This window comes from Siniperca chuatsi, linkage group LG9, assembly GCF_020085105.1.
Source record: "Siniperca chuatsi isolate FFG_IHB_CAS linkage group LG9, ASM2008510v1, whole genome shotgun sequence".
NCBI classification, from domain to species: domain Eukaryota; kingdom Metazoa; phylum Chordata; class Actinopteri; order Centrarchiformes; family Sinipercidae; genus Siniperca; species Siniperca chuatsi.
In genome coordinates, this window is record NC_058050.1 from 17,034,957 (window position 1) to 17,054,920 (window position 19,964).

Below are 19,964 nucleotides of genomic sequence, written 5' to 3' on the forward strand. Positions count from 1 at the left end.
ATAAAAGTAATACCACAACTTTACCTCCCTAGACTGTGCAGCAGTGCTATGGGCCCGCCAGCAAATGCTTTTACCAATACAAACGTATGTTTGAACAGGAAAATGAAAAACACTGCTTTTCATTTCCTCTCACAGTACCTCCTTCGCCGATTGCGCCACCCCAGCTGCTGCGCGCCGGCTCCACTTACCTGATCATCCAGCTCAACACCAACTCTATCCTGGGAGATGGCCCCATTATCAGGAAGGAAATTGAGTACCGCGCCAGCCAGTCTCCGTGGTCAGAGGTGCATGGAGTCAACATGGTCACCTATAAGCTGTGGCACCTAGATCCAGACACAGAGTACCACATCAGTGTGCTGTTGACTCGGCCTGGAGAGGGAGGAACTGGCCCACCTGGACCGCCTCTTGTGAGCAGGACCAAGTGTGCAGGTGAGCTTTGACATTCTAACACCGTACAACTGGACAGGGTGTAGTCACCTAATTCAGTGGTTCCCAACCTTTTTGGCTTGTGACCCCTTAAAATTAAGCATTGTTGTGACAGGCTCTGGTCTTAGTGTACATGTGAGTTTTGACTCAGTTTGAGTGCTTTTTCCTACTCAGGTTGTTAAGGATTTTTAGAGGCCTGAAGAGATCAAAGTATCAAGAAAAAAAAAAGACTATCATCATTAACTACACACTCATTCATATAACAGAGCAGGGTATTTTAACACCTGACTCCAAAAATGAAAGTGTTGTTGCTACTGCAAACTGCTTTTCACTGGCCAGTAGCTGCTGCTGCACTGCAAGCTGAAAACACACCACCCACCACCCAGCTTTGTATCCTTATGTTATTTGTTTAAAGATGAATTATGGAGCATTGTTTACCTTATCACTTACATCTTTTCTGTGGCAGGGATTTGTAGCTATATTTGAATCTTGTAGTATGCTGTCATGTTTGTAGAGATAACAGGCTACAGCAGTCTATTTACTCTGTTCTCATTTAGGGTTTTGTGTTTTCTCTTTTTTTTTTAATTGGACAGAGACAATCCTCTGAAGGGACCCATTATGCAACGTGTAGTGCTTAGGGGAATTACAGTGTGCACTGTTTAGGTGATGCAGTGCCCTAGAGCCCTGGATAAGGGAATGCAGTGTGTTGAACACCTGGCTGTTCAGTCTTCATTGCAACCATTACCAGGATGCTGCTCTGTGATTTTCCAAATTGCATAGGCTTGTACATTTAATCTAGGTTAAAATAATACCTATAGATATGTCTTCTTTGCTCTTAATGAATTAATTCCAGAGCCACAGCTCAAAGTACTGATGCCCAACAGCCACACACCGTAACTTCAGAGAGAATCTGTCACGATAATCTGCTAAAATTCAATCAGAAAGGAGCTGATAGAAAAGTTCTGACTCAGTCACTGCATATACTTATCTCATAAGAAAAGGCACATTTGCTATCACTGGCGTTCTCTGAACTCTGCAGCTGAGGAGACTGAAAGGGAGACTTTTTTTTTTGCTGCCAGCATGACAACATTGGTGTGACGGTTATTTAAAAGATAACAGCTGGTTGACTACAGTAGCTAGCCTAAAGCAGGCTTCTTTGGTATCTACTGAAGAGGATATAAATTTTATTTGGCCAATACAATAAATGGACAAGAATTTGTAGGTGACAGTGGTGGAGACATATCAATCCCAGCACACACAGATACACACTGTAAATGGTTTTAAAATAAAGAAACAATAAGGGACATACAGTGCTATGGACAACATACTATCTGTAGGACTTCACATATTCATGATACATTTGTAGGGCTGCAACTGATTATTTTATTTAATCTGCAGATTATATGCTCTATTAATTTATTAATAGTTTTGAAAGAAAATAGTGTAAAATGCCCATTATAAATTCCAAAAGCCCAACGGTATGTCTTCAAATTGTTTTATGCAAACACAAACCAGAATATATTCAGTTTACTTACATATATGACAAAGAAAAGCAAGGATGATCAAGCATTTTTGCAGTCAGACACAATAATAGATTCTGATTAATTTTCCATCGCTCAACTTATTTAATAATGGACTAGTTGTCTCAGCTCTATTAACTTGCTTTCTACTTCCTCTTTGTTGGTCTATTCTACACATTCTGCAAAAGCGTCACTTCCCCTTAAACTACAGTAAAAGCTAACATTCCAGTAAAATGCAAATTTAAATATCAATTATTTTTCATTCTGTCATTTAGGCTTTTTTTTTTTCTCATTTGAACATTTTGTACTGCCTGCTCACATCTGTGCACCCCTGTCATCTGTCACTGTGCAGACACAGAACACCGAGGGAGATGAGCAGAATACCAGCAGGCCACACCCATGCTTACTTTAAAATATATGTACACAGTTATAGCACAAAGAGTACTGTGTTGATGCAGATGCACACACAGAGATGCAGGCATTCATTACCTCTGCCTGCATCTGCAATGTGTGTGCAGCGCTCACAGGCACACGGAATGGAGAGCTTTGTGTTACCCAAAGGCAGTCTGTGGATTTGTGTCTTCCATGGTCATCACTCTTTTCTATGCCCAACGGTCTCTTCCTGCCACACACCATCCCTCACATATCTTCCTACCCTGCTCCAGTAGAGCCTCCCTGCCCCCCTCTCCAATGACATATTAAAGCTACTCTCCTCTCCCAACAGCCAAAGACTCCCCCCATTCATCAGGCACCATGAGTGAGCTCACAACCCTCCCTCCCCAATCCCTGCACGCCCCACCCCAACTCAAGAGACAGACTGAAAATTCACAATAAAAAAAGTTTAAAAAATTTGATCGCAAGAGAGGGAAGAGTGGAGGGAAGGCTGCCATGTGGGAGTATGTGTGTGGGAGTGAGGGTAGTTTTTCAAAGTGAGAGAGTGAAACAGTAAAAATGAGGAGGGTGAATGTGCCAGAGGTGAAGCGAGAGAGGACTCAGTGTACGGAAATTGCTTTCACAGTTGCTGGTATCGGTGTTTGTGAAAGTCACTAAACTCAGCCTTTAATGATGTATTTACATTTCAACCACTGTGACATTAGCTTGTTCAACCATGTGTGGGATAAGTAATACTGCTGTGTTTGCTGAGCTGTTAAACAGGGCATTTAGATGCAGTACTAGTTCAATACAGAGGAAGTGAAATTAATTTTGCCAGTCGTCCTGTCTTGTGTTTTGTCCTTGTGGCTGCAAAGTTGCGAGTGACTGATGGTTGAATTAGTTTTTTTGTAGTGCAGCTGCATCTGCATTGACTCCTGCATGGCTTGATCTTACCTGGGCGTGTTGAGGTGTTACACACTTTACAGTAAGCTGCAACGATGGAAACCTCTTCCACCTGGTGTATCTCACCTTCTTGACCCCCCAGGAGACTCTAATCACCACCTGGTTCCCAGAGCTCCCCTGACCCAACCATCCAAACCATCTGGTTTACACTACCCCTACTGACCCCACATTCCACGGCTGAATCCTGATTGCCCCTCTTTGCTGTTGGCCTGATTAGGTTTAAGCATGAGAAAATAGATGGTGGGGTTCTTGTGGTGATTTCAGGGAGGTGGTAAGTATTCAGTGAGCAGAAGGGATATTTGGACCCTCTCTGTATTTAGGAGGAAAGTGAAGTTCCCCTCCAGAAGCTGTGTCTTGCCACCGTGACTAATTTCACTCTTCCATGGTCATGCTGAATATTTCCCTCCTTCCCAAACATGTTGGCTAGCTGGCTTCACCGTACACATACACATCCTCGCGCAGCCGAGCTGTCCTCATGCGGGTGCTGTAAAACTAATGGCCGTGAATGTGAACATGGTCTCCGCCTGGCTCTGATGGCCATCCAGGTGTGCTTGATGAGCCATTGATGTGATTATCAGCACGGTGCATTAGCACAGCTTGAAGCCCCTCAAGTAAATCACAGAGGAGAGGCGAGTATTTGTACTGCAGGTGGTCCCCAAACTACGTTAATGGGCTTCCACCTGCTGCTGGGTCACTGAACCTTCTGGAAAGCCTCTGCCCATGATGCTCTTGGTCTGTTAGAGGGAGCCAATGCTGGGGCCTGGCTAAAATTAGGCACATTTCTTGGCATGTCGTTCATCATGACTTCCACTCTGAGCCAGAATTCCCTATATGTTCACATTTGGGGTGTTTGGATTTATGTGTGCTTGTGTTTTTCCTTGCACATGGTTATAGGCGTGCATGTCTGTATAAATTTGGTTTTCCCATCTGACACAGTCAGTCCAGATCCCCTCCACGGATGCATGCAATCTAAGGCAGCTCTGCTCTGTCCTGCTGCTGTCCCATGTCACAGTTTTAGGGGAGGTAATAAACCAGAACCTGTCATATCCACTCTAACTTCCAATCTCCAAGGATCAACATGGTGCTCTGGGCTTTTGGCCATGTTGGGGCGGCTGCAATTTTCACGCCACAGGGTGCCAGAGAATGGGTGCCCGTGGCATACAGACAAATAAGACGAGGCAAGGGGAAGGGGCTGGCACAAATGTCCACTTTGAGAAAACCCACAATGAGCACACTGTGGCCTCTTTGGCGGCACTTTCATCAACTCAGCACTTAAATGCCACTCTTTATTTAGCTCTCAGACTGTGCAGACTATCAATTGCACCATTAAGACAATTCTCAGTCACACTGAACAATGGAACATTAACATTTCTTGCTGGGTGCAGTCTACTACTTTGAGATTACTGTGCCCACCCATTTATCTGCCATCACATTAGTCTGGATGAGGTTCAGATCAATGCTCTGGTCATATTTCCATCTAGTATGAGATGCCAGAGAGCAAATTAAAAGAGAAAGCTGGTGACTGCAGAGGCCTTCAGTATAGATTGGAAGTGTCGTAAAATTTTACTTTTAAAGAATTGCTCCACCACAGGCAGTAATATGTGATCAAGAAATTGCATAGGGCTATTGTATCTGATAATGTTAGCATGTTAATTTATGTGTGTTTGAACAAATAAAATAGACAGAGAGAGAAAGAAGAAGGGAGAAGAAAAGATATAAAAAAGAGTGATAAAGAGATAGAGCTAAATAATTATTTCATACAGCAAATGTGTGCATATCTGTGTGTTAGTGTGTCCTTGAACACCTTTCAAATCCATTTTCTTAGATAATTCTTGTTTTAGTGCATTAGCCCCTGCTCAGTGATGCATTAGCTGCCTTATTTAAGTTCCCTGCACTAATCTGTGCTGCAGTGAGAATCCCACTGAGTGTTCAAGTCAGTGAAGGAATGAAGACCTTGGCCAGTAACCTCAAACTCCACTGATCTCTCCCTGTAGCCCATATCTCTGCTGTCATTCCCTACCTCCCTGGCCCATTATTCAACATGCCCTATTAAAAGAATATAGCAATACAATACATTATGTAGCATATTGCTTGACAAAAAGGCATTGATTGTGTTAATAATGGCCACCGATAAATGCCTCCATTGATACTGAGGATGTCCTTGGCTTAACTCAGCCTCTCTTCAGTTTCGGACGTCCTCCTGAACACTGGCTGGTCTGTGCCTCTGTGCATAGAGGCTTCTCTGTATCTTTCAGCTAGCCATTACATTTGCGGAGGATATCAAAGACAGAGCTGTTGTTCTTTTAGTCTGAGTCACAGAAAGTCAGGGTTAACCCGGCAGTGACCAGAATTAACTTGGTGCCTTCTAAAAATATGCGACAGGCCATCGCGATGACCCAGCAGTAAAAGTGACCAGCAGAACTGAATGCCCTTGTATAGCACTGGCATTTGTGTGTGTGGATTAAACCTCAGGACAAAGAAGTATAACTACTGGATAGTCAATTTGCTCTGCGACACAGAGGCGGGGACTGATGGGAGTGCGACAGCAACCCGCAGCCCGTCTGATTAATTAGAGCAATTGGCATTGGAGTTCCTGCTCTGCCATGGGGGATGTGGGTGTGTTGTGCTGGCAGCACAATGTTGACCTCCATGTTGTGGCAGGGCAATATGGCTGCATGTAGGAGGGGAACAAGTGAAAAACTGCCAGGGTAGTCCTGGGACATCAGTGACACTATCATTTGCTGGGTGCCCTGTCTTAAATCTAATATTTCGCAATAAAACAAAGTTACCTGTGTTTTCATTTTCTAAAATTCAGTATTGTGCCTTCAGGACTTTTCTAATGACATTGCTTGTTTTTGTCACTGCATCTGTGCTTTCTTTATTACTCATTTTTCTCCTTTTTTTTCTTCTTCAATCTTTCCTCCTCCCTTCCAGAGCCCATGCGTGCATTGCGGGCCCTCATGGCCACAGATATCCAGTCCAGGCAGTTGTCCCTGCAGTGGGAGAATTTGGCGTTCAACCTGACACGATGCCACACCTACTCAGTGTCCCTTTGCTACCGCTACACCACGGCGGGAGGCGGTGGAGGCCACAACACCACCGTGCGTGAGTGCCTGGCAGTGGAACACAATGCCTCACGCTTCACGCTGCGTGATCTGCCACCCTACCACGGAATCTATATCCGTCTGTCACTGGCCAACCCAGAGGGGAAGAAAGAGGGCAGAGAGGTCACCTTCCAGACCGAGGAGGACAGTAAGTCTCGGGAGGAGGTTACAGAAAAGATAGTATGGAAAAAGAGGACAGAAAAACTAAACATGAAAAGTGTCATTACAAAGAAAGAGAGAAATCACCACTTGGATATTAATATACACTTAGTTGCCATTTATCATACCATCTTTGATATAAATGGGGTGGACAAAACAATAGAAACACCTGTCAATATGATACTATACAATTTAACAGAAATTTGAATTTGAATCAACACCTCTCTAAAACAGGCCTGAGACTGCTCACAACCAGAATTTTGTCACATTTACCTGATGCTGTGATGGTTGTTTTTGAGATTTTTCAACATACTGTCAAACTAGTGCACCACATGAGGTTAAAATACAAATCCATATATCAATCAGTATGTATCATTTTGTTTTTTATGTGGTGACTTTCCCTAATATTTCAAAATATTAACACTTCTAACACCTCTGCCAGCTCCTCTGTCTTCCTCTAACACATTAATACAGAGAGGGTGACCATCTGACTGAGCCTGAATCAGCATTAGAAAAGATCCTTTTCATTTTCAGATGAAAATAACATAAAAGAGAAAACATTATATCTGAGACTCCGGCAACCCCGAGATAGGATTTTGTGCTTATTTCTTATCTCCTATTATTCCTTTGTGCTGTAGCACATCGCCTGCATGACGGCTGAGGGAGAAATCAATTCTGCCATGAAAAAATCAAAACAAACAAGATTTTTCAGAAAGAGATATATACAGAGAAAGATAGAAAAAGATCAAGAGAGTGAGAAAGCAAGAGAGAGGTTTTTTTTTCTGAAGTGATAAAAGATATGTATATATATATATATATATATATATATATATATACACACACACACACACATATAGTACACGTCAATTATGAACGCTTTTTCCAAAAGCCTTAATAAGCAACTCTTCCAGACTAACTCAATTCAAAAATAACAGTCGACTCAGCTGTTTGGCTCTTGCTTTAGCCTCAGGCCTGAATCTCACATAACAGTCTTCCTCTGTACAGCGCTCACACAGACCATGGGGACTGCAGCCGAATCTGTTACTAACTGTTAACACAGTCTAATGTTGAATGTCCTCTAACTGCCAATCAGAAACAAGTTTACCAGCAAGCGTCATAAATTCATCAACATATTTCTACTTTGACTGAAGATTGATATGAAATGATAATATCCTTATTTTCTTTCTCTTGTCTGTGTTGTGGTTACATAACTGATGCAGTTCATAAATTAACTGTGTCCTTATCTGATGTTCTCTGCCTGCTGCTCTTTGGCTGTCTGACTGTCTCATGTGGTGCATTGTTCTGAGCCACTGTGACATTCACTTCTGTGATATTGACAGGAGAGGCTCACTGTGGGATTAGCACTTCAATTTCCCCGACAAATGTTTGTTCTGACAATTTCTTACAGTTCCTGGAGGCATAGCACCAGAGTCGCTCACCTTCACCCCGCTGGATGACATGATCTTCCTGAAGTGGGAGGAGCCTGTTGAGCCCAATGGCCTTATTACCCAATATGAGGTGAGCTCTGTGAGACAATATGTTGAATTTCTCTGCCCTGTCACTTTTAAAAATGGTTAACGATGTTAGCTTACTTGTTAGCTTAGCTTACATACTTGGATGAGCAGGACAGTTGCTTTATTGTTCATATATTTAAACAGTATGGTTCTAAAGAAAAGGCTTTGGGGATGAGGACTAACTGTTAATGCTATCTTAGATAAGAAGTTTGGCTGGGGTAACTGGATTGTGAACTTCCCCTAAGCCAATAACAAGCAGGACAGAGCCACTAACGTTAGCCTAAACTTTGATATAGTAGCATCCATTAGGACTTTTTTTAACGTAACCTGTAACCCCACACAATGTTACCCTTTTGCTTTGAGGCCCCATGCTTAGTAGAAACACTGGGTTAAGTCACTACTCTAGGTAGTAAGCTAGCCGGACATGCATTAGCACTAGCTTTGCAGTTTAGGTTAGAGCAGATAAACACACTGTTTAATCCATTCTTTACACTTTTGGTCTTGTGTTTTGGAAAGGCTATAAAGAAACAGACACAGCCATGCCTATGCTAAACTATGATTGGACAATCGCTGAATGGGGGAGGGGTTTAACTAACAGTCAATTGTAGTAGTTAAAATTTCATTTTTTCAAGTGAAACAAAAATGAATCTCAACTTTTTAGCCATCATTGATGAGAAGACCAATAGGTGCACAGAAAAGTTGAATTTTCAACATCTGCAATTCCATGTCAACTGGGCAAACTCCTTTTGCTGAGGAAGATGTGTGATATGACAGAAAGCTCCAGAACAGGTACTAAATGGACCTTGTGGTCAGATTGTTTGGAGCTGAAGGTACAGTGTGTTGTTTTGTCACTTTGTGACCGTCTTTTAACTGTAGCCCTAATTTTAATAATAATGATAATTTTAATAGCCAGCACGTCCACTTTGGACTCATTTTGAGCATCACTACAAAATTTTTGCATTTTCCTGGAACTGAAATGCGCCTGTTCTTTTGGTATTTTCGTGCCCAATGCAAAAATACTTCTCTCTATTTAGTGAGCCATTTTCTTCAAGAGCCACTGCACAGAACAGATACGTGCTTAATCACCAAACCACTCTAGTCCAATTTGTATTCTTCTTCACCCAACCCTTTAGTGCACAGTGTGCTGTGCGTATATAAACGAAAATAGCAGCGATGCTCGGAAACGCTATCACTGACCTTGTGCACTCGGTCTATCACGTAACTCTGGACTTTGCCATTACAATAGAGCCCTGTCATTAATAGATAACTCACATGCATCTGCTGTAGGCCTTACGTTTAGCAGGATAGTTATTTTGGATTTACTGTATACCCTCTGTCTGTGGTAAGCCATCAGTAGGCCTGCCTACCTATCCTCAAGCCTTCTTTCCTTGGCCTCTCTTGCAATGTCGCCTCAAGGATAGGATTTGTGGTTTGACATATAAAGTGGAAACTGCACAGGATTTTTTACTCTGTAGTGTGTTGATCTCTCTTGGCTGACGGAGAAAGCTTTATACAGAGCTGTAGAAATCCTCTTCATTTCTCTCAGATTAAACCATTGACCACTGTGCCTGAGTCCATCGACCGCCATGCTGTCCTGCAAGCCCTCCTCGCCGCTCTGTGCACTGTCTGGCATCTTTTATGTCTGCCTTTGTAGAGGAAACACAGAGGTCTGTCTGTGTTTAGTCACTGGATGGCTCATAATTCTTCACACTAAGGAGCAAGCATTAAGCTCTTCCTATGATAATCAGCAAAGCCTTTGGTTTGGCTTGTGTGGTGTCTTCAGTGTGTGCGGTGTGCACGTGCATATGTGAATGCTCATATGCACGTATTACACACACTGTGTGTGTAATACGTGCATATGAGCTTATACAGTACGTAGTGAGTGCGTTCATTCCTTCAATGAAGTGGATCTCTTCCAGCTCTTAACGTATATCCTAATATGCTCACCCTTGTCTGATTGCAGTAAGGTCATCTCATTTGCTTCTCCACTATTTCAAAGAGTATAAGTGGAAATTCTCATGAGAGTACCGTGCAGGCAAAGCAAATCAACCTCTCAAGGAAAACTTTAGAAAAGATCACTTTTAAAGGATGCTCATGTAAAGCAGTTTTTGAGTGTTAACAAGAGTTAATTAAACTTATAAACACTTAGCACACTTGAATTCACTTTTTACTGTGTGGTGTCCATAGCCTTTATAATGCATTACTTAGTATGAAAATCATTTACCACTCACAATACTTTTTGAAAAACTCCAGGTTGCTTATATGACTTTGACTTGTGCCAATGCCAGTCAAGTCCTATTCATCTAAAACTATAAATCCACATGAGCAACTAGCGCATTGATTTAGAGAAGCAAATTAATTTCTGAATGAACTGAATCATATCAATCAAACTTTAGAATTATTACTTATGATAGAGCCATTTGTGCACCGAGTTAATGACCTCCGCTGATCAGTATGAAACTCGTAAATTACTCACTTGAAATTTGTTAGCAGCTGCAATAACGAAGCATAAAATCGGTGCTAAGTTGACGCTTGATTTTATGATATTACCCTGAGACCATCTTGTTTTTTTCCTCATTCAACAACAGATCAGTTACCAGAGTATTGAGTCGTCTGATCCAGGCATTAATGTCCCAGGACCTAGAAGAACTGTGTCCAAGCTGAAGAATGAGACCTACCACATGTTCTCCAACCTCCACCCCGGAACAACTTACCTAATCTCCGTTCGAGCCCGTACAGCCAAGGGCTTTGGCCAGACCGCCCTCACTGAAATCACCACTAACATCTCAGGTATAATCACCATTGACTGACTGAGTATCTGTGCTTGCGGGGGAGTGGGAAAGCTCCTGTAAAATTGGAAAATAGAAATGGAAACAGGCCTCTCCATGTAGAGGCTGCTCTGTGTGCCATCACTGCCTATCACTGATGCAGCATGCAGGTACAGCACTAGACTTCACCCACTGCATGCTATAATTAGGATCTGGGTTTTCTCTCTTTTGACCTTGGCATCTTTCTTCTCTCGCAGAGGCAAAACTACTGCTCCCAGAGTGTAAGAGCTATTTTCCATTGCCTCTCCAGACTAGTGACACACTGTCATCTCACAGTCCTCAAGACATAAATTAACTCATAGGAAGCAGAGAAACACCACAGAGGGGACACTGCTGTGTGTTATGTATGAAGAAAGATGCAGTACATTCTTGGGATCAGAATGTCACTTCCGAGAGTCTCAGAGCTTATTACTGGTGATAGAGATCCAGCCCTGGTGTTTCTATTTCTTTTTAATGATGCATTTGTGCTTGTTAAGGGATCGGATTACACCTCTTAGGAACGCACAACACAGCCACTCCCACCCTGTCTCGCTCACACATTTACTCACTCCGTCTGCCCCTATCTCTTCACAGAGAGGCCGGGTTTGTTTAATTATAGATTTAGTGCACAGTCACTGCTTTACTGGCTGTATGTCAGACAGAACGTTGGCACAAAGCCAGACCCCAGATAGAGTCCAAAAGTCTTTGCAGATCATCCTCAACCTCCTCCACTGGCCCACGGTGCAGAACATTCACTTACACTGAGCGTCTCTCAAATCTGCGCTGACAGCTAGCAAACACTGAACACCTTCAACAGCTACTACTGTCAGCATCTTCAAGCAATACCCACCGCAGAGTATCCAGCTACACACATTCCCTCATTCGCACGCACACCTACACACCTACACATACCTACACACACACACACACACACACACACACACACACACACACACACACACACACACACACACAGACGTGTGCACCACCGTGGCTGACATACAATCATCCTTCGAACAGACTCTCTCTGGCAGCTGGCGTCAAACCCTCTTTTAGTTCTACAAACCACAACAGACCTTTAATGTCAACAAATGCACATTCAGTTTTCCTTAATGATGGCAGCTCTTTTCTGCTGCGGTATTAGCAAACCACTTTTTAATATGATAATCATTGATTCCTCATGAACACTTTGCTCTCCTTCCCCTCACTAATTGACACCTGATATTAAAGAGAAATGTGCCAGCACATCTCCAGGGAGGAGCACGACTTTAGCCAAATCCTTTCAAATTATAAACCCATTCAATTTAGCCTCACTTCCATGACTTTTAATTGGACTTGTATCCAAGACAACAAAAAGGGAAGTTCAAACAGTGTATTAAATATGAGGATATGGGTACTGGGTATATTAGCACTGTTAGCCATTCATGCATAGGAAGGGATGGCTCTAAAAGGTTAGTGTTAGTTTCACAAGACATTGAGGGGCTGAACGTGTTTATGTGGAAGGGGAAAGACTGTGTTTAAACTGAATTAATGTGGCCTAAATGAACACTGGATAAGGCAATGTGTGTGTGTGCATATGCCGTAATTATTTTTGACATGTAAGTGTGTTTCTGTGTGTCCTCAGCTCCCACATTTGATTACGGAGACATGCCGTCCCCACTGAGCGAGACAGAGAGCACAATTACTGTCCTGCTGCGCCCCGCCCAAGGCAGAGGGGCACCTGTCAGGTGAGGAAATAATCTCAAATGTTAGATCTTTTTTTATACCAAACATGGCTTATTAAAGGTGCACATCCACCCTGTGTCCAGTACATACCAGGTAGTGGTTGAAGAGGAGACGGGGAAGAAAGTGAAGAGGGAGCTGGGGGTTCAGGAGTGTTTCCCACTGCCCATGTCCCATGGTGAGGCGCAGGCCCGGGGCACACCACACTACTACACAGCTGAGCTGCCACCCAGCAGCCTTCCAGAGGCCAGTCCCTTCACTGTGGGCGACAATCACACTTACAACGGCTACTGGAACAGCCCTTTGGACCCACGCAAAAGCTACCTTGTCTACTTCCAGGCTATGAGCAACTTCAGAGGGGTGAGTGATTGTAAACTCTCACCAGTGGTGCAGTAGATCAGGCAACACTTCATCGGCTAGCTGTAGACATTAGTGTTCAGAATAATTCTGCGCCAGTGATGAGTAGTGTTAATGAGTATTCATAATGCTATGGTTGAAGCTGTAGGACAGTTGGCATTGTCTGGGCTCACAACCCTTGAGTATCTGTGCTGTGAAAGGGGTTGTGGGATGAAACCATATTGAGCTGACAGTGTAACTACTTGGAAATGATGTATGTTTTTATCCAACTGCTTTGATTCTTCGCAAACAAAGCATGTCTGAAACAGGGAATTACTTGTATGCATTACTTACAGCTAGTGACGCTGTGATTAGCCGGAATTACTGAGTCTACAACGTATGTCACTTCAGTATTTGTCTATGCTTTTCCTTTTCTGTCCTATTCCTTTCTTTTTTGTCCTGTTACTTCATGTCCTTCATTCAATGGTCCTTTCATTATTTCATGATTGCTCTTATCTACTCCTCTATTTCTTTATGCACCTAATCAGTTGAGTATCTTTGAAAATAGCCAGTGAGTGTAGACCAAGGTAACACAAAACCAGGCCTAAAGGCCTTAAGCTTTTTTCTGCATTTGTGTCCACATAACATAATCCTTGTGAATCTTGGTTGTAGACCTTGTCAGTTGAGAAGCAGTACCTTATTTCACATTGTTGTATTTTTCCATCCATTTCACCGTTCTTGAGCACATGAAGTCCTCCAGTCTTCAGTCATACCCAGAGGACGCCACATTACCTTTCCAAATTCCATTACAGGAAGAGCTGCTACCTGGGTGAGGCAATTACTTAAGGATAATTGGGCACAGGTGCAGATGATCAGAGGTAGAAAGCTGCTGCTTTAATATTCACAGGCTAAGAAATGTTGCCGTAGGTAACGCAGACTTCTGTGATCATCAGCTGGGAATAAATACATACAAGCTGGGCTACTGGTCTGTTTGACTTTTTGAGTCCTGTCAATGGTTACTTTGTGATCATGTCACTTTTTTTTCTTGCACTGGGTGTGTGTTTATTATAAAGTCCCATGAACAGAGCTGGCAGGCTCATCTCCACCAGTAGCATCTTTTTCCAACCCAGTGGAGAAATACACTGAGGGATTGCAGTGTGAGCACTTCATACAACTAGGCTACTAAGCATGGGATTAGATAGGGGAGGCCTGGATTTACTGGCGGATGGGATTAGGTTTTGTTTTGCCTGGCAGGGGGCCAGCACCCATGACCCACAATGAGTGGAGTGGAGTGGAGTGGAGTGGAGTGCCAAATCACACAGCTAGCACTGTCCCCAGTCTTTCAAACATTGCTGCCTTTGCCTGGAAATACAGTAGCAGTCACTGTCAAAATCTGGGCTGAGTCCTGTGTTTGTGCTGCAGGACTGAAACAATTCAAGGAACAAGTAACAACAGTGTGCTGGGAAGCCAGGAACTTAGTTTTCATGTCTGCACAAGGAGTTTTCGTCAAAAAACGACAACACTTACTTCTGCAAACACATAATTACAGACTCCGCTTTATTCTAGTGTCAATGTTTCCCGACATCAGACCTGCAAAGTCAATGCAAAGTCTTTGTTGTGGGTGTGATGTTTCTTCTTTTTAAGCACATGTTTTTTTATGAAGGCTTTTTTTTCTTACTCGGCATGTCCGCTAAAAAGCTTGTGATTTAGCTCAATTCAATCAGTTCAGTGCAGTTGAGGGGAAGTTAGTTTCTGGGTATATAACCAGTCAACAGCAGGGCAGAGAAGACATGTCATAGCAGGGCTATGACAACATGAACTGACACATGAGGCAGAAAAAGTGCTAATTACATAAAGATAAAATAAAAGAGCATTACACATTTCACTAACAGACCAACAAATAATACAGTTTAACACTGATGTTATTATTATAGAGTAATTATTTTTCACTTCAAACAGTTAGTCTTTTGACAGCATTAACATCCAAGTGTTAATGAGAGTGTCTATTAAAACCACAAAGCAGATTTTAAGGTTTGGCTCGTGCAGCCTGTATGGACTGTAAAGGTTCTGCAATTGCTAATTGTGTTTTGTAATATTTTGTATTTTCCTTTTGTATTTTCTTTTCCTGCTCATCCTCCATGTGCAATTACGCATTTCAGGCCTTTTACATTTCAGCACTGTGCTCACTCTGTCACAAAAATGTAGGCCAAAATAGAGAATTTTAGCATTTTAAATTTGATTTTGTACGGAAAATCATGCATTCAACATATGCATGTACTGTGGGATATTATAGTAGTTTTTGAATTGTATATAGAAAAGGTAAACATAATAACCTTATACCCACTCTTTTGGAAGAAGAAAAAAAACTGTACCTGCTCTTGAAGTAAAAGGGTAGCTGGCACTGAAAGTAGTTCTCTCCTAAGAATGAAACATCAGAAAACAGTCCCATATTTAGTTTGCCAATCATTTAAAGGGACAGTTCACCCCAAAATCCAAAAAGAGGAAAAATATGAATTATTCCTCTTACCTGTAGTGAGATTTATCCACCTATATCGTTTTGGTGTGAGTTGCCGAGTTTTGGAGATATCGGCCGTAGAGATGTCTGCATTTTTTGAATGTAAGGGGACTATATGGCACTCGGCTTGTGGTGCTCAAAGCTCCAAAAAAATATATTGAAAAACTCAACAGCAATGTCTCTTTCCAGAAATCATGACCCGGTTACTCAAGATAATCCACAGATTTGTTGTGAGCAGTTTCATGCAGGAACTATTTTCTTTCTACCGATAGTTCCTACATGAAACTGCTCACAACAAATCTGTGGATTATCTTGAGTAACTGGGTCATGATTTGTGGAAAGAGACGTTGCTGTTGAATTTTTCCAATTTAACTTTTTTGGCGCTTTGAGCATCACAAGCCAAGTGCCATATAGTTCCATTATTTTCAAAAAAAGGCAGACATCTCTACGGCCAATATCTCCAAAACTCGGCAACTCACACCAAAACAATCTAGATGGATAAATAGCACAATAGAAAAATATGTATTTTTGCTTTTGGGGAGAACTGTCTCTTTAAGGTATTTGCACCCTGAACACCTTTATTTAAATATAAACTGAATTGTCAGCTTACTTATTTTATCATTTAATTGTACAGTGCATTAAATCAGGGTCGGCGTGGTCTGTTTAAGTTTGTGCTTGTCTTGAATATCTTTGTGGAGGGGAAACATTGCACCTTATCCTCTACAACAGTGGCAGCAATGGGAGTAGTTTGAACAGTGAATGGGACACATAATATTTGGCAGTTACCCATGTTAATTATCTGCAGAGTAGCTGTCAACCCTCTGTAATTGAAAAAAAAAAAAGATGTACTTGACTGTGGATACAGACTGTAGCTTTGCAGGCCACAGCATAGTCATTTATAACATCTACTCTTACATCTCCCAACTTCACACACACACTGTAAAAACCGTGAGTGTGTGCCGTGGAGCCCTGTGTCGCATGTTGGCATTTGTGTTTTGTATTTAGAGCTGCCAGAAACCACCGGACCCTCTCGCTTGACTGGCACAGCACGGCCAGACGTGTGATGTGTGTCCCGCAATCTGGAGCTCGCCAATTAACTCTTTCTGCTGAGCTGGCACACAATGATTCAGATGTGCTTCTATCCATCACAACAGCCTATTTTTTTATCATCTACAATAAATAGATGTAAATCTACACAATGTAGAATTCAAATGCCGTCTCCATAAAGGAGGCTGGTTCAGATGAATCAGCTTTTTTGGATGTTAAATATTTGCTATAAGTAAAAGCCATGGATGCACTTTTAAACAATTTGATTAATGAATTCTATTATACAGTAGAGCACCAATAAAAATGAAGTCATGCAAGTACTACTACTTCTAGACTTGAAGTACGGCTTTGTCTCCCACTTTTAAAATGTATTACACCAATAACACAGAATAGCCATCAGCCCCAGCTGTACTTAATGTTTAGTGCTTATCAAATTTTAGCATTTTAGTTAACACGCTAAAATAGGATGGTGAACATGGTATACATTATACCTGCTTAGCATCAGCATTTTAGCATTGTCATGTTAGCTTGCTGATGTTAGCATTCAGCTCAAAGCACCACTGTGCCTGAGTACAGTCTCACAGAGCTGCTAGCATGGCTGTAGATTGCAAATGGCTGCAAATCCCAATGTGGTAACACTTTACAAAATGGTAAACAAAATTGTGAGAAGTTACTAAGGAACAAGTAAGGAACGAATCAGGAACAACGTGATAATTAATGAATCAGTAGTTCCTGTTTTACTTGATCAATTCTTGCCTGTTTCATTTATTGGTTATGATGCTGTTATAAGCTCATTGTTGCTGTCAGTTTCGCCAAAATCCTAACAGATGTCACTGATTAGCTGTGTTACTGTTCTGTAATGAGCTGTCATATTTAACAACATCAGAATTCTGATATAATGCATTTTGTAAAAATGTTTTATTCTAGGCGAACCTAAATTCTACATGTATAATCCATCATAAATCTTGAAAGCAACTATCCAAAACAAATAAATATTCATTTGCAAATAGCCTTGTGCAATAAAACATGTGCAATATATCTATATTTGAAGCTAATGAGAGACTTTGAGAGGCTGATAAATGGAAGAACGTACATTCTGTCATTCTCTGAATCTGCACGGTTGGTTTGTAGAAATAAAATGACTGACAGAGAACATGTTTGTCTGTATTTTCAGATCAAACCATCGGGTTAAGAGTTTGCTAAAGTATCTGTCAGCTTAAAATGGGTTTTCAATTTTAAAAAAGCAATTTAACTGGAGTTTGAGGAAAGCGCTTTTTGCTCATTTCCGAATGTGTACATTTGCATAATTGTTCCATAATGCCTGAATTAGCATCTGTAAATCTTAATTTGATAATGCATCGCCTACAAGAGGTGGCAGGATGGAATTGGATTACAGTCTTGGATCTCATTAGTGCTGTTTAACAAAGGTCCTTTTCATAACACCGAGATGTCATCAGCTGAAATTTGAATAAAATGAATTCTTTTTCATAGTAGTGCACTGGTCTGAAACCCTCCTCTTAATTATGCTCGCTCCCTTTCAACTCTCATCTTGGCTCCTTCAGCAAGAATCTTCTTCTCAAACACTTCACAGCTTTCAGTTTTGAGATATTTTGTAGTCTTGTGTCGTCAATAGGACTCTTAACTCAGAGGTAATTTGTCCTTTTAGTCTGAGTCATTTTTCCTGTAGTTTATCTGTGTCTCTATCATACAGTAAATTTTGCTTTTTTAGAGGAGAGTAGTGCAACTGCTCATGTTTAGTCATTTGAATATTTTATCAGAGGGTTGAAACAGCAGAGAGGAGAGACAGCACTGTGGTTCTAAATGTGGTCCAGAGTTACTTCATGTGTTTCCTGTGTTAGCGGAGTAATCATCATGTTTAAATGTTCATTCAGAATATTTTTATCTGCTGTGGTCATATTTTCAATGTGATATATGTGTGTGTCTTAGTTCAGTATTTCATGTCATCCTCTTTTCTATTATCACATCTCTTTTATGCAAAATGCAGAGCGACTCTCCCCTCTGATGCCTGTGTTTTCTTTCTCTTTCAGGAATCCAGAATAAACTGCATCCGCATCGCTCGCAAAGGTAATTCAACATGAATATTTCTCCTCTCACAAACAATGTGACCTTGAATGATTTTTCCTGCATCGTCTCTGAGTGCTAGGCAAAATTGTCTACTCTCCCATTGTTCTAAGATAAGAAATTAAGAATGTGATTTTAACAGTATTGTTTGGTTTGGTCTATATTGCACCGTTGTTCACCTCTCTCTCAAGTACAAAGGTGGGGATCGGGACAAATTTTCTCTGACGGTCCTGGTTGTTTCGCAGTGAGCCTCTGAGAAAAGGGCAACAAGCAGGGAGGGATTAGAGGTCAGGCTTTCATCCTGTTTGTTTGGGGGCAGACGCTAGGCCACACTATATCAAAGGCAGCCTCTTTGTTCTCATCAGCAGCCCACTAGACGGCTACATCTGTGGGCTTTGACCTCAGCGCGGTCCAGAAGGGTCCTCAGATCAAAACTTCCAGATGGAGCTACCTTGGCCTATCAGTATGAGAAAGCCCCCACCAGTATTTGGATTCAAAGGGACATGAAAAGGGCAGGAAAATTGACTCTAAGTCCTGATGGCAGGAGAGCCCCTCTGCCATAGTACACTGTCAGATCATGGTGAATAAAAGTCATGTATTTATAGTTATCATAGCACTGCAACAGTAAGCAGAGCCTTGCAAGTAAATTGTCTTGGCAGGGTGTCTGTTTTTAGTGAAGGCCTTTTTTTGTGAGTGAAAAACGAAAGAGATGAGGCTCTACTCAAGCATAAAGCCAAATGGCCAGCCATTTCAGCTGAGTGTCTCACTCCATCTGCCCCACAAAGACATCCGGTTGGGCATTGATTAATTATGCTTTCTCACAGCAATGGGCTTTGTACATTGTGCTTGCCTCTTTTTTTTACACTAAGCAAAGAAAGAAAGAAATGCACAATGGAGCTCTAAAAGTCAAAATCATTTCATTTTAGTAAGTAAATTAGCAAGATAGTAATGAAAATAGAGAAGAGAAGGGACGATAAGACAAAAGAAAAAGGAGAGAAAAATACACAATGGAAACTAATGATATAAAAAAATGCCAACTTTACATCATCCACATGCAGAATGATGTAACTGAAAAACACCCCCCTGAAAGGCAAATTGATGGGAAAAAAATTCTCAGGGTGATTTCCAATTTCAAGGTGCGACAGGTCAGAGTTTTTTTTGTTGCTGTTTGTGATCTCTGTGATCCCTCTACCATTAACATAGCCTCTGCATCATCGGGTCCTAAGCCATTATTATCAAGCAGCCCATCACAAGCAAAGTGGAGGCAAATGATTTTGGCTTGGATAACAAAGCTGGAGATTACATTTCAACTTCCAGGTGACAGTTTAATTAAGGATCCTCTGGCAGGCTCAACACAACAATAGACTTCCATTTCTCCTCTAAGTGCCAATTTCCAC

The 19,964-nt window shown here is 41.7% G+C and overlaps 1 protein-coding gene across 8 annotated transcripts in view; it reads left to right on the top strand.

The window, feature by feature from the left end:
* The window catches only part of ptprub (protein tyrosine phosphatase receptor type Ub), a 151,538-nt gene that overhangs the window by 99,471 nt on the left and 32,103 nt on the right, over nucleotides 1-19,964 (top strand). For all 8 annotated transcript variants that reach the window (XM_044207849.1, XM_044207848.1, XM_044207850.1 and 5 more), the window contains 7 exons: nucleotides 136-429; nucleotides 6,216-6,533; nucleotides 7,953-8,062; nucleotides 10,647-10,848; nucleotides 12,490-12,592; nucleotides 12,674-12,947; nucleotides 18,534-18,570. In XM_044207849.1, the coding sequence (XP_044063784.1) occupies nucleotides 136-429; nucleotides 6,216-6,533; nucleotides 7,953-8,062; nucleotides 10,647-10,848; nucleotides 12,490-12,592; nucleotides 12,674-12,947; nucleotides 18,534-18,570 (1,338 nt within the window). The remainder of the gene's footprint in view (nucleotides 1-135; nucleotides 430-6,215; nucleotides 6,534-7,952; nucleotides 8,063-10,646; nucleotides 10,849-12,489; nucleotides 12,593-12,673; nucleotides 12,948-18,533; nucleotides 18,571-19,964) is intronic.